Source organism: Pleurodeles waltl, chromosome 1_2 (genome assembly GCF_031143425.1).
Source record: "Pleurodeles waltl isolate 20211129_DDA chromosome 1_2, aPleWal1.hap1.20221129, whole genome shotgun sequence".
Classification (NCBI taxonomy): Eukaryota; Metazoa; Chordata; class Amphibia; order Caudata; family Salamandridae; genus Pleurodeles; species Pleurodeles waltl.
In genome coordinates, this window is record NC_090437.1 from 184,941,703 (window position 1) to 184,956,528 (window position 14,826).

At 49.0% G+C, this 14,826-nt stretch overlaps 1 protein-coding gene across 1 annotated transcript in view; it reads right to left on the reverse strand.

Annotated features, from left to right (window-relative positions):
• Positions 1–14,826, reverse strand: part of LOC138299367 (glyoxylate reductase/hydroxypyruvate reductase-like) — a 166,350-nt gene that overhangs the window by 112,706 nt on the left and 38,818 nt on the right. Inside the window, exon 2 of the mRNA XM_069237591.1 lies at positions 7,094–7,224. Coding sequence (XP_069093692.1) covers positions 7,094–7,224 — 131 coding nt within the window. The remainder of the gene's footprint in view (positions 1–7,093; positions 7,225–14,826) is intronic.

Sequence of the window (14,826 nt, forward strand, 5' to 3'; positions counted from 1 at the left end):
AAACAGTTGGCTGCAACTCACCACCTTGGCATGTAGACCCGCACGACCTATAGCAACAACACACACAGCCATGCAGATATCTGGCTGCCATTAGCACGTGCAGCCCCAGTACAGTCGCACCAAACCCAGCCCACCCCAACTCCTCTCTGCGCTTGCTCGACTCATGGGTTTTCACATCAAGAAAGGGGCTGCAGAGGCATTCACGTCTCAGGAGAGACTGGCAAAGTGTGCCCAAAGGGTTGCAGATCACATATACATTCATTTGGGAAGAATGTGAACTTGTACAACACTACCAAGAAGGAAGGTTCCCCTGACACTGGTGCATACACCAACAAGAGCCCCATTCAGCGGTGCATGACACAACAGCAGCATCACACCTTGAATCCGGTCAAGATACTGCAGCGGACAGCACCCCACAGAGGTGTGTGTCACACAGGGAGCATACTCCATCAAGGTAGTACCAACCATTGCAATGCGAGAAAATGATATCATCACCGCAGCATGCCCAGATGCACCTGGTGCACCCTACAGGGTCCCATGCCTCAGTAATGCCTCTACTGCCTTTCAGCCAGTTGTCAGACCCCGCCACGCAGCGCCATGTTGGCGTCACCGGCTGAGGAGACTGCGGCACTACTTCCGTTCCACGAGGGAGAAAGATGGAGCTGTCAGAAGGTCACTAATGATGCATTTTTGGGGTGATGAGCTGTAGGAACTGTTCAAAATGCTGCCTAATACAGGAGACAATGATGACTTTGATGTGGCGGTGGTGGCGCTTAATAGATACTTCGACCCGCAACTTAACCCAGACTATGAATGCTTTAAATTGTGCCAAGCCAAACAGACTGACTCTGAATCTGTGAATATGTTCTGCACAAGGTGGAGAAAGCTTGCGAGCACCTGTGTAGGCCTCAACCAACACAAGGAGATTCAGGCCCAAATCATTTAAGGCTGTCTCTCGAAACTGCTGCGCAAGTTGATCCTCCGACAACCGGTTATTTCCCTGGATGAGATCTTGATCTTAACCAAGTTGCATGAGCTGCCCAATAGCAGTGCAGAAGACATGGCAGTGGCTCTGAGCAAACCCACTGTGGCCGCCGGAGCCTTAAAGATAGCGGCAGTGAAAGAAGAGCATGTGACTCCGACAAAAATCCAAAAACTTGTCAACCGGAGCTGCGGGAACTGTGGGCTCGAACACAAGATGCTAGGGGTCTGCCTGGTCAGGGGAAAGACCCGCTCAAGATGCATGAAAGGAGGAGCCCAGTTCGAAGATGAGGAGGAGGAAGACACCTTCATCATATCATTCGCTGGGAGGCTAGCACAGAAGAAAAGACTACCTCTTATGTGCACAATAGACATCAACGGCATTCAGGTGACAGTGCTCCTAGACACTGACAACTCAGTAAACAACATGGATATGGAACAATACGATCAACTAACACCATTTCAACTCTCCTCCTGCCAAGCAAAACAAGGATCTAACATATGGTTGAACAGAGCCACTGCACCTCCGAGGCATGATTGAAGTACCAGTGGAGTGTGACGACCGTTCAACAAAGGCGAAATGCCATGTCATTGAAGAAGGCAAGGGAACCCTTCTCGGGTGCCACTTCTGAAGATTTGGAGCTTGTCTTTTTTGCATGACAAGTCCATGATTTCCACACTGATGCCGTGCAATGAGAGTTCCCACAACTGTTCACAGAACTGGACAAGCTAAAAGGGAAGAAGTTCCAAATCCATGTTGACTCCTCGGTCAAATCAACTGCTGTCTGGCACCGGTGGGTGCCCTTCCACCTGAGACCAGCTTTTCACCCTGAGGGCTGGCTTCAGCCCGAAAGCATTAATAAAGGAGTGGGAGGTCGCTCGAGTGTAATCAGTATGTGCATGTGGCTCGAGGGAGGGTCGCAACAAGGGCGAGTCTGAGGCCTACACCAGCGAGGAGGGTCCCCTCGTTACAGCTACAGTAACTCTGTCATGATAGCTACATAACTACACGATAAACCCCTGTGATATTTCCATGGAAAACAGGTGCAACTAGAGCTAAATCTGCAGTTTGGATTTTCATCAAGCTTGGTGAAGTGATGACAGGGAAGTGGCGATGTGATTCTGATCTATTTTTGGTTTCATGAAAATCGTTTTAGGAGTTTCTGCATAGAAGCCAAAAAAACCTAGAGGGCAAGTGAGCTAAAAACGTATAGCTATCTTGAACGTTATGCTGCCATCTTGGATTTGCAAAATCTATCAATAAAATTTGAAAACTTAACAAATTTCTACTTGGACGAGAGAACATTTTCTCTCTAGGGGCAATATGAGATCTGCATATCCTGAAGGATGCATGGGCCCCTTCCAACCGGGTTGGCTGCCTCAACTGAAAATATTTACTGTGGCTTCACTGATGGATACAGGAATCATGAAGATCGTGGACTGCAAAAATCAATGTTGGGGGTAAATGGGGTCAGCAGATTCACACTGGATTTATGTATCATAAGGAGTGAGACATATCCGAGAATCCTTAGCACCCTTTTGGATCTGCGGATCTAGATCTGAATCCCCATAGTACAACTGTTCATGACCAAAGGCTGTTTTCTGTGAGATGTTGTCACAGAGGAGCTATGTGCAGGGCTAAAGGCCTAGCTATGATCATACTTGACTGCACATGGCTGAACGTTGTGCATGGCTGACTGTGTCCAACCTGAGGCAGAGCACACGGAATGGCTACAGGCCAAGCTGTGTGGCCAATTCCCACAGCACAATGTTCATGGTAGTGCACAGTGGGTTATAACGTTACAGTGCTGGATACAGGAAGTTGCCAAGAACCAGGCCTTGCAGTCAATCTCCACTGCACAGTGGGTAATCCTCACACAAGGTTTGGAACAGAGTACGGCTAAAGGCCAGATTGTGCAGCCCACCCACACTGTTTACACCTTTCAGAAATGTGCAACTTGGTAATGTTCACCTAAAGCTGGGCCCTGCTCTGGCTACAGGCCAAGCCTGTTGACAACCTAAATTGTCCATGACCACATGAGTGGTAGCTGCAGGCTCTACATCCAACCCCTGCAGTGCACGTCCAACCATAAGGGGATTAAACGTTAAAACCCAGATCTTTCAGGCAACCCTTATGGACCCTGCTGCGCACAGCATTTGGCCCTGTGCTGTCTGCTGATCCACATTAGTGGGGCTGGGCCCTGGGCCTGGCTGCAGGGAAAGCCCTGCAGCCAAAACCTGCTGTGCACAGCCTATGTCTCTGTGCAGTGACCTGCATAGACATGAGGACTATGCATAAATCCTGGTCAAATGCCAGCTCTCACTGAGCATGGCTCAACAAAATGCAAAGTGGGCTTTCACTTCATAGGTGCTATGACCTCTCCTATGCAGTGTCAAAGGCTGTAAAGAGTAGGCTGTATCCACACTGGATGCCCCTTGTGCATATGGATGAAGGACATTTGCAGTGGACAATGCTCACATGGGGTGTGGGCATAGGTTCTTGCCAAAGGTTAGGCCCTGTGGACTCCCAGCTATGGACACTAAAAGGCTTTGTAAGTTCGGCTGTGTCCACATGGATACAAGGTGCAAGACCTGTTTGAATCTATTCCCTGCAACCAGCTCTCCCTCTGAAAAGAGCTGAATGCTGGGCACAGTTAGCTATGGACATATGGGGCTTGGACCTGGATGAAAACCAGGATCTGTGACCAACTCCTGCTGACTCCTGCTGCACAGTCAAAGTCCTGAGCAGTATATTTTGTTAGCACAGGGACTAGGTCCAGGGTTTGGCTGAAGACATTCAACCAATCAATCAATCAGGAATTTGTAAAGTGCCCTACTCACCCGTGAGGGTCTCAAGACACTGAGGTGGGGGGAAGGAGGCAGGGAGAGGTGCTGCTACTGCTCGAACAGCCAGGTCTTGAGAAGTTTCCTGAAGGTAGGAAGGCCTTTGGTCTGGCGCAGGCAGGTGGGAAGAGTGTTCCACGTTTTGGCGGCGAGGTGCGAGAAAGATCTACCGCCAGTTGTAGTTCTGCGGACGTGTGAGACGGTTGCGAGGGTGAGGTCGGCGGAGCGGAGATGTCGGGTCGGGGTGTAGAAGGGGAGCCGTCTGTTGAGGTATTCTGGTCCGGTGTTGTGCAGTGCTTTATGAGCGTGGGTGAGGAGTTTGAATGTGATTCTGTTGTTGACTGGGAGCCAGTGCAGGTTTCTCAGGTGGTCTGTGATTTGGCAGTGGTGGGGGATGTCCAGGATGAGGCATGTGGAGGCGTTCTGGATACGTTGCAGCCTCTTCTGGAGTTTGGCTGTGGTTCCTGCGTAGAGGGCATTGCCGTAGTCCAGTTTGCTGCTTACGAGGGCTTGAGTAACTGTTCTTCTGGTTTTTGTGGGTATCCATTTGTAGATCTTTCAGAGCATGCAGAGGGTGTTGAAGCAGGAGGAGGAGATGGCAAGGATTTACTGGGTCATGGATAATGAGGAGTCCAAGATAAATCCTAGGTTGCATGCGAGGTCGGTGGGAGCCGGAGCGGCTCCGAGAGTGGCAGGCCACCAGGAGTCATCCCATGCAGAGGGGGTGGAGCAGAAGATGCGGACTTCCGTCTTGTCGGAATTCAGTTTGAGGCAGCTGATCTTCATCCATTCGGCAATGGCCTTCATTCCTTCGTGGAGGGAGAGGATCAGCTGGATGTTGTCAGCGTATGAGATGATGTTGAGGTGGTGGGATCAGGCGATGTTAGCGAGCAGGGCCAAGTAGACATTGAAGAGGGTCGAGCTGAGGGATAAACCCTGGGGTATGGCGCAGATGATTTTGGTGTCCTTTGAGTGGAATGGGAGGAGGCAGACTCCCTGGGTTCTGCCGGTGAGATAGGAGGTGACCCAGTCCAGGGCTCTGTCGCGGATTCCTGCATTGCTGAGGTGTGAGCGTAAGGTGTGGTGGCAGACGGTGTCAAACGCAGCCGAGAGGTCCAGGAGGATGAGGACCATGGTTTCGCCATTGTCCAGTATGGTTCTGATGTTGTTGGTTGTGGCAATGAGGGCAGTTTCGGTGCTGTGGTTGCTGCGGAATCCGAAGGGTCCAGGGAGCAGTTCTCCTCGAGGAAGAGGGTTAGTTGTCTATTGAAGACAGGCCCCATTCTCACTCTCTGCTGCACAAACTCAAGGATACTGTTCAGTAGGTTATGTTGATATGAGGGCTTGGCCTTTGCTTACCTTCTGCTGCGCATTACCAACTTCCACGCTTGACTCAAGAACTTGGTGCACAACTGCTACCTAAGGTTGTAAACACTGTCCTTAGAGGAGATACCCTTAGGGGCACTTTGAGACAAGGCCTCTGTGTCCATCTATAGATACTCACAAAACTAGAAGATTCTGACTACAACCTTGTCTGGAAATGGAATACTGAACTGGAGTTCACAGCAAGCAGGAGTGGTTGCATTACATAGCAGCATCAATTCAAACAAAAGAGAATACAATTAAGAGTCCTCTTTATAAGAATATGGAGTTTTAAAGCAAAAAGATTTAAATCAATGGATATGGACATAATGTTATTTATCAGAGTGCACTGATTTTGCAGTGTTAAACAATATGTGCAGTGCGGCCAAAATATTATGTAGGAGCTCTTCGCAACCAAATGCTGGAGCTGCAGAATGCCAATACGGCCCAGTCTTGATTCCACCTTACGCCTCTTTCTTTCACAACCCCACGCTTTCTGTCTCTTTATTTCACTGCAGGATCTTTTATACCACTGTTTTTCCCTTTGTGACTGTTATCCAATATTTCTCTCTTCCTCCTTATTTCTCCTAGAAGCAATGGGCTTATAACAAACTGTTAACGGAGTGTAATTTGGGTGGTAGATGGTGAATCATTCAGAAAACCATCCAACTAGTTATGGGGCCTTATGTCTGTGTTCAGGATATTTCTCTTTAAGTTTTTCTGATGCTTTTGGGGCACAGGTCGCATGGTGAAGTTTTGGGAGAGTCTAAGGGAAGCATATCAATCTTTTCGGATGCGTTACATAATCCTCATGCCACCCACACCATTGGCCATTTTGAGAACGAAAGCATTTGTGCACAGTTTTAAATCTTCTTACATTTGTAGATAATAGCACTTTTGTAAAGTGAGGTTTACCCATGGATAAATAATGATATTTTAATTAATCCCTCAATCGAGTTAGTTATTTTTGAATAAACGATTCTTTTCAAGTGGTATTACATTTTGCAAATGGAACTTAGGCTATGTGAGAAATTCCACTGTCTATCATTGCCCTGGCATATCTAGTTTTCACCTGGAACCTTTATAGGGCTTCCGTCTATCCTTTTTAGTACGAATTTATGTTTTCTAAAGAGCGCCACTTCTTTTTGGCGTTAGGTAATATTATTGATTTCTAAAGAGAACGTTTGCCCCAGAGTTGTGTCAGGAGACTAGGGCAGCATTCTATTAGAAGATCCACAAGGCAAAGGTTGTGAGCTGAGACACCAGGGGCCTCACTTACAAGGTCCTAGCAGCACGCTGCGCCACAGGAGCGTCATTTCTTTTTACGCTCCGGGGGCGCAGTGTGCCAGCCCATATTTACAAGGCCACAGAAAACCACCTTTTCATGGCCTTGTAAATATGGACCCCTTTCATTGGTAATGCTGTGTGAAAGGGCGTTCCATGAGCGTTGCTTAGAGTGTTCCCAGGCAACACTCATAGAACCCTAAGGAATCTGATGCGTTCCCAGATTTTCAAGTCTGGGAATGTGTCAGATTGCTACACCATCTCAGGGGTGATGTAAGAATGACGCAACAGGAAGAAATATATTTATTTCCCCATTTTTCCTCTTTCTATGTGTGCAGACTGCAGTGCGCCGCAGGCCTTGAAAATGAAGCTCCGGGTACCAATGGGCATTGTTACAAAAACCTCATCTTACATAAATATTGAGGACTAAATATTGTTTTACAAAATATTGCTACATGGTGTTTATATTTTCTTTAATACATACAATGGACCGAAACAATATTTATGACGCAATATTTTTTAAGACAACATTTGGGCAACAATATTTTAGTACAAAGCCCATATAACTGAACAAACAGGAATAATACATTTTGAAAATATTTGTCTATTTTTTGATACGTACCTGCTGCTCTCAAAACCTCTTCATCAATCTTCTCTGTTAAGAGACAGTATAGTCCCTTTGCCCCAGCAACTTTTTTGAGCAGCTCCTCACGTGGCACAGGATCATCAGAGTCCCACTGTTCGATTTCACATCTGCAATGCAAGCAGACACCTACATTTTGTAACAACATCACTTCTTTTTATTATAACAAACACTATGGTTTAAACATTTCAAAAAATTAAAAAATACAATAATAATCCTGCTTTATATGTGATATATGAATCACACGTTGGTACTATCCGGCCCCACTCACAGTTATCATTGTTAATGATACAGCCTACAGCTAAAATTTCTAAGGCAGAGAACGTGCTGAGGCTGCATCTCTGTGTGTATTTAGTGAGTACTGCATTCTGTAATGTAAACTATTAGTGACTTAAGTCTGGCCTCTCTGCCCTAATGTAACTAGAACTCACGCCCTCACCATGCACTGCTAATTACCTCACATATTACATCACTCATGATATCTTTGATATCATCATTGATAATATCAATGTAACAGTTGCAGTAAAATTATTTATAAGAAATCTGTGCATGGCGGGGATGCAAGTTACAGTTACCTTAGGGCACGAATTATAGTTACTTGAGCTAACCAAAACTATAACTGCTGAATTTCTCTGGTTTTGTGTGAGTAAATTCAGATCCTAACTAAAATGTCCCTGTAATCTTTGGTTTTTCAAGTACATATATAGATTATATATTGATTTATAAGTACACATATATATCGTGAAGTTCACTGTGGCAGCTGCATAACACCCAATGCGTTTCGGGGAGTACTCCCTTTGCTCCCGGGTCAAGTTTCCACAGACACCAACAACAGTGATAAATAAGTGAAGGTGCCATAAACACAAATGACAGACTGGAATGATGTGATCCCGTTCAATGTGCCGTATAATCGGAGCTGTCCCTCAAAATACATTGGGTGTTATGCAACTGCCACAATAAGCTTCACAATGTAATTACCGCTGGATGGCTTGTGCTATGGTGTACTTTGTTTGGACACCGCTTGTTTTGAGAAGTATTGGGCTTACCAGGCCCATCAGAGTGAGCATATATATCCTAGTGCCAGTCGCCACTAGGTAGTTGGAGTTAGGACCTAGTTCCTATAAACAAAAGCAGTTTTTTGCTTGCCTTTATCTTTGGCGCCGCTAGATGAATTTTCACAAAACGTTCCAAACAAATTAGACAGCCACGTGAGCTGCTGTCTGGAAAGTTTTGGGAGGATCCATCAAGTGGGACTGAGATAAAAGGGGAGTGAAATTTAGAGTGTTTCCAATGTTAATTCCCATAGGAAAAAATAAACAGCAATAGCGTAAAAACCACTGGATGGAATTACACCAAATTTGGCAGACAAGTAGCTCTTAGTCCAGAAAGAGCCCTTTATGTTAGTTGGTGTTAATCGGTTCAGTAGTTGTTGAGAAATTTAAGGAAATCTAACTTTGTCTTTCTAGGAATGCAAAGGATTCTCAACCCCTCCTGATCTCGTGCTGAGATCTGATTGTCTGGTAAACACTTCAACAAGGAACTGTTGTTGGCCATCTTGGGACTCAGCTGAAGCCAAGTCCCAGAAAAAAAGAATACAAAATACAAACAGGGCCAGGGAATGAACACATTGATCCCTTAGCTCTGATGCTGGGGTCCTAAAGCTACCCCCAGGGCTAAAAAGCATTTTAATTTTTTTGTTACTGTAAAATCAAGACGGAGTCGCAAATCCAGTGTAAAAATATATTTTTAAAAACAGGCGTGGCCTTCTGCGCTTCTTTGGGTGGGCCAGGTTACGGGGGCACTGTTTTCAGTTTAACAGGGGGCCTTCTGCCCCCCCCCACAGCCCCGGGGACTACCAACTCCCCAGGGTGATTAATGAAATATGTGCGGGGTCCACGCGGCCCGCTGCACCCCAGGGACCACCACCTCCACAGGGCAAAATACTTTTATAATGTGGGGGAGGCCCAATGGCCTCCCCCACAGCCCCAGGGACCCCCACCTCCCTGGGGTGATATATTAAAATATATGCAGGGTGTGCACGGCTCCTCGGTGCCCCGGGGTTCCCCACTCCCCAGGGCATTAGAGGAATTGGGCTGCGGGGGGGGGTGTGAGCTCTGCCACAGCTCTGGAAACCACCACCATCCAGGGCATTGGAGGAATTGGTGTGGGGGGGCGCGTTGGCCTCCATGCAGCCCCAGGGACCATCTCCTCCCCAGGGCAGTTAACCAAAAAAGTGCAGAGGGCCCCACAGCACCCCCGCAGTCCCAGAGACCACCACCTTTCGAAGCAAATAGCAGATTATGTAACAGGGGTCAGTTTTGGTCCCCCATTAGCCCTGGGGACCATCACCTCCCTGGGGCTATACATGTTGGAGGGGGTCACGCAGCCCCCTTGAGGAGCCACTGATGGCCTGGGGAACGTCACCCCCTATGGCCGGCTCCTGGTGCCCACCCCCGGGAAATAGCTGTTTGTTGTGGCTTGGCTTGGCTGCAGCTTTGACATATGCAGCCAAGCCACAGCAAACACTCTGCTCTTTGACAGCGGGACCTTTCAAACAGGTCCCGCTGTCAGAAAGCAGAGTTTTCATCTCTGTTCCCTGCATGCAGATATGCGTTCACAGAACAGAGATGAAGCTTTGCTTCAGCACACAGGGAGCTGCGGCTAAAAGCAACTCCTTACTTGCTGAAGCAATAGGACCGCGGGGAGGCCTTAAGGTTCCACCAGCGGTCCCAGATAGCCCGTAAAGGCTTAGTATAAAATACATTTTTTTTTAATGTAGGGAATGCGAGGGAGGCCTTCAGGCTTCCCCTGTGGTCCCAGATAACCCAGAAAGGACTAAAAAAATGACGAAAAAAAAATGTAATTGCTCAGTGTGAAGGTTGCAGACCTTCACACTGTGTGTTGAGGGTTAGAATCCTGGTGTGTAGCTGGTCGTTTTCCTCTGTTTTTTTATTCACATTTTTAAGGCTCATACTTTAAAGTGATCTTACTCTTTTTAATTGACAAATACATTTTTCTTCTCAATTTGTGCAGAAATATCTCATTGTAAATATTTCATCCATCAAGGCCTAAAAACAGTCTCTCTCTCTCACTCTCTTTCTCTTTCCCTCTCTTTCAGTCTCTTTATCTCACTCACACACCCACTCACACCCTTACGCAGCCACTCACAGACCCACTCAGACACTCATGCACCCACTAATGGACCCACCCAGACCCTTGTGCACCCACTCACAGCCCCATTCAGACCCTCATGCACCCACTCATAGACCCACTCAGACACTCACACACCCACTCATACTCTCACACACTCACTCACAGACCTACTGACACCCTCATGCAGCCATTCCCACACCTGTGCAGACACTGACGCACCAGCTAAGACAGTGATGCATGCACTCTCACACCCAGACAGAGACTCTCACAGTTACTCTCACCCCCAGATACACCCTCTTACACCTATTCTCACACCCAGAGAGATAAGCTGCCGCCAACTCCTGCCATGCACGGCCAAAGGGCCGTGTGCAGAGTAGGGTTGGGTGGTTGACTGCAGGAACTGGCTGCAGGTCAGGCCTTGAGTGCAACTCCTGCTGCACATGGGCAAAGGCCATGCACGGTGCAAGGTTGGTTGTTTTTAGGGGGTTGGCCTTAGGGCCTGGCCACAGGCAAGGTCCTGTGGCCAACCACAGCAACACTTGGCCAAAGCACTATGAACCACTGAAATTCAGCAGCTATAGTTAGAGTTATTTCAAGTAACTATAACTCTCGCTCTAAGGTAACTATAACTCGTGCCCCCACCATGCACAGTTTTTTCTTCATTAGTTTGACAGCTGATCGTTCAACTAATTTAGTTAAGTGTTGTAATATCTGCGGTGATTCGCAGTGCAGGCCGTGCGCATCGGGGGTTGGCTACAGGGCCTGGCCTGTGGCCAGGTCCTCCTGCCAACCCCTATAACAACCTAACTCTGTGCCATACACAGCCTTCGGTAAGGTTGGCCACAGGGCCTGCCCCTCTGGCTATGAGAGTAGGTGTGAGAGGATGTCTCTGGGTGTGACAGTGGGTGTGAGAGTGTCTGTCTAAGGGTGAGAGTAGGTGTGAGAGGGTGTCTGGGTGTAAGAGTGGGTGTGAAAGTGTCTTTGTGTGTTGTTTCTGAGTGTCTGCATAGGTCTGTCAGTGTCTGAGCATCAGTGTGTGAGTGGGTCTGTGTGTGGGTAACTGAGAGGCTGAGTGGGTCTGTGAGTGGGTGCGTAGTGACTGGGTGCATAAGTGTCTGTGAGTGGGTATGTGAGTGTCTGAGTGGGACTGTGAGTGGGTGCGTAAGTGTCTGAGTGGGTCTGTCAATGGGTGCATGAGGGTCTCAGTGGGTCTGTGAGTGGGTGCGTGAGTGTCTGAGTGGAGTGTCCGAGTGCTTCTATGAGTGAATGACTTGCTGTATGAATGAAACTGAGAAGTTTTATTTTTTTTATTATTTTGTCGCCGATTTTCACAAATGTGTCCCGATGCTAGAGTGGAGGGCCAAGTTGAGTGCTGTTATGTATTTGCAAATATCACACGGTGTGAAAAAAATATTTTTAAGGTCATAATTTGACCCTCAAAGATCCCCTATATCACAGCCTTGGGGACAGGGTACCTCCACCCTGACACCTTATTCCACTTTTCATTTTATTTGTCAGCCATGGAGACTGTGGCCCTCATTATGACCCTGGCGGTGAGTGATAAAGTGGCGGTAAGTACCGCCAAATTATGACCATGGTGGTGATAACTACCATAGACAGCCAATGTACCACACCAACTGCCAGGGCGGAAACAACACTCACCACGGCAGTAGCCAACAACAGCCAGGCGAAAGACAAAGTACCGCCCACCATATTAAGGCACAGCATTCCGGCACCTTTTCCGGGGTGGTACCGACGCCATCAAAAGCCTGGCGGAAACGCATCACAGAAGAGAAGGGACTCACCATCGGAGACAGAGGGAAGAAGAACGCCGCCATGGATCCTGAACTGCAAGTCTTTCATATGATCTTCTACATAATGCTCTACCTGGAACAACGACGAAGACAACAGCGGTGAGTACAGCTGCCTAGCACACAAGGGAGGGAGGGAGGAAAACTAGAGTGACACACACACACGCACGACACACACCAGACATACACATACCACACATAAGTCCAGCTCCACACAAAAAACTATTTGTCCACGAAAAACGGCAGAATAATGCAAGGACAACAGGAATGGACAAAAGTGATTGTAATCAGATCAACATCTAAATAACTAATTTGATTTGTCAATGAAACAGATGCATACACATGTACACAAAGGGACACTGCCCAGTCCAATGTTCAAAGGGCCCACATGGCCACATGGCACAGTCTAAGGCCCAACTCGAATCCTGACCACATCCTGACAGTACCCTGCAGGGGCATCAGTTTGCAAATTGACAGCACCTCGGGGGGCACCTCAGCCGGATGCGGGAACACGCTTGCTGGTTCTGGAGGGGCCTCCATGCCCATTGCTCTGCCCTGGGGAGTGCAAGGCCACAGTCTCTGGAGTGGGTGTCTTTCCCACTGGTTCTGGAGGGGGCAACTCGTACAGCAGCTCCTGGAGGGTGGCCTACATGGCTTCCACTGGCGGTGACAGCTGCAGTGTGTTGGTGGTTGGAGGTGCCTCCTGGGCAGCCTCTGCACTTGCTGATGGCTGCAGTGTGGTGGTGGATGGAGGAGCCTCCTGGGCAACCTCTGCACTTGCTGATGGCTGCAATTCATCAGCTAGTGGGGGGCCAGTGACAGCTGGTGGTGGTGGAGGTGTCACCCTGACAGCCTCTGCTGGAGTAGGCTCCTCCAGTACAAGGGGTGTGGATCCCTTACCCTTCCTGGAAGGGGTGGATGGGCTCTTCCCCTTCCTGGATGGAGGTGCAGGCTCCTTCCCTTTCTTGCCTGGTGGTGCAGCCTCCTCCCCCTTCTTCAATGGAGCTGTAGTATCCATACCACCACGAGTAAGTATTGCTGCCACTGTCCCAGTGGACTGTTTGGCTGAGGTGCTGGGCTGTGGCCTTGGTACCCTGCTTATACAGGCAGGATTGGGTGTGGGGGTGGGGGAGGAACGAGGTCAAGTTGGGAAAGAAAAAAGCTTTTTAGGGACGTTGGGGTGAAAGAATGGAGGAGTAATGGCAGAGGTGGTTGAGGGAGTAGTTGTTGGAGGTGTATGTCTGCTGGATTTCGGTGCAGGTGCATGGGCTGTATGCTGATGTGAGGTGGATGGCTGTTGGGTGTGTGAGTGCTTGCGTTTGTATCCTTTAGGAGGGGGGACAGACAGGGTGGGAGAGGACAGAGGGGACGCATGCATGGCTGTTGTGTTGGTGTCTGCTGATGTAGTGCATGCAGGTGTGATTGTGGATGTGACTGAAAGGGAGGTGGAGGAGGAGGGGAGGGGAAGACAGTGGAAGCAGTGGATGTTGTCGTGTATGCAACTGTATGGTGTTTGCGTGAGTGCTTGTGGGATGAAGTGTGGTGCTTGTGTTTGCCTGTGACACTCTTGGGTGTTGTCTTGTGTGCATGCTCATCTGTATGTGTTCCTGGAATGGGTTGGGGTTGAGGAGAATGGGACTGGGAAGTGGAAGTTGGAGGGGGGATGGTAGAAACTGGGACAATGGCTGCCGTCAGAGAGGAGGCCAGAGCCTGAATCGATCTCTGTTGGGCCGCCAATTCACTATGAATGCCCTCCAGAAATGCATTGCATTACTGCATCTGGGATGCCAGTCCCAGCATGGCATTCACAATGGTTGACTGCCATACAGAGCTGGATCTCAGGAGGTCAATAGCCTCCTCACTCAGGGCAGCAGGGCTCACTGAGGCAGGGTCTGTGGTGCCTGGAGCAAAGGAGATGCCCACCCTCCTGGGTGAGCAGCACAGGAAACTAGCAGAGGGGCTGCTGGGAGGGCGTTGCTGGTACAGGGTGGCGGCTGTACCTGCAGCTGGGGTGTCAAAGAGGTGTCCGCCACCACCAGGGAGCTCCCATCAGAGGAGGTATCTGAGTCTGTTGTCTCCTCCAGTCTCTGCAGTGATGCTCCTCTCGCCCTCCGTCCCACTAGTTCACTCGGTGTCGGGGTCCTGTGGGATGCAGCTCCCTCTGCCGCCGGTGCCCCTGCTCCTCCGCCAGATGATACTAATGCACACAAGGACAGAATGACAAAACAAGAAAGGGGAGAGAGAGACAAAGGATACACTGGGTCAATGACTGCACCAACACCACTATTGGCATACACATCACCATTACACACAGGGAACAGGCTTAAGCACTATGCATTGCACTACCAGTGATATGGCTAGTCACTAAGGCAAGATGAGGACCACACACTGCCAACTGCAGCACTCCTGGGACCCACGATGCCCTGGCTGAAATGGACTGCTAACAAGCTAGGTTACCTGTATTTGCCAAACACCAATTAGATGACCCACGCTGCAGTGTCTGACCTGGCCTTAGGGACACCCACTAACACACATCCACCACCCGGATACCACCCCACCAGCCAAAATATGTATTGATACCCACTGTACTCACCCCCTTGTGGCTGCTGTGATGCCCTCAAGAGCCCATCCAGCTCAGGGTAGGCCACCGCCAGTATGTGGCCATCAGGGGGGTCAGGGTCCGGCGGGCACCCCTTCCTCGTTGTGAGGCCATCCCCAACTGGGCCTCCAGAGTCTTCCGTGCCCAGC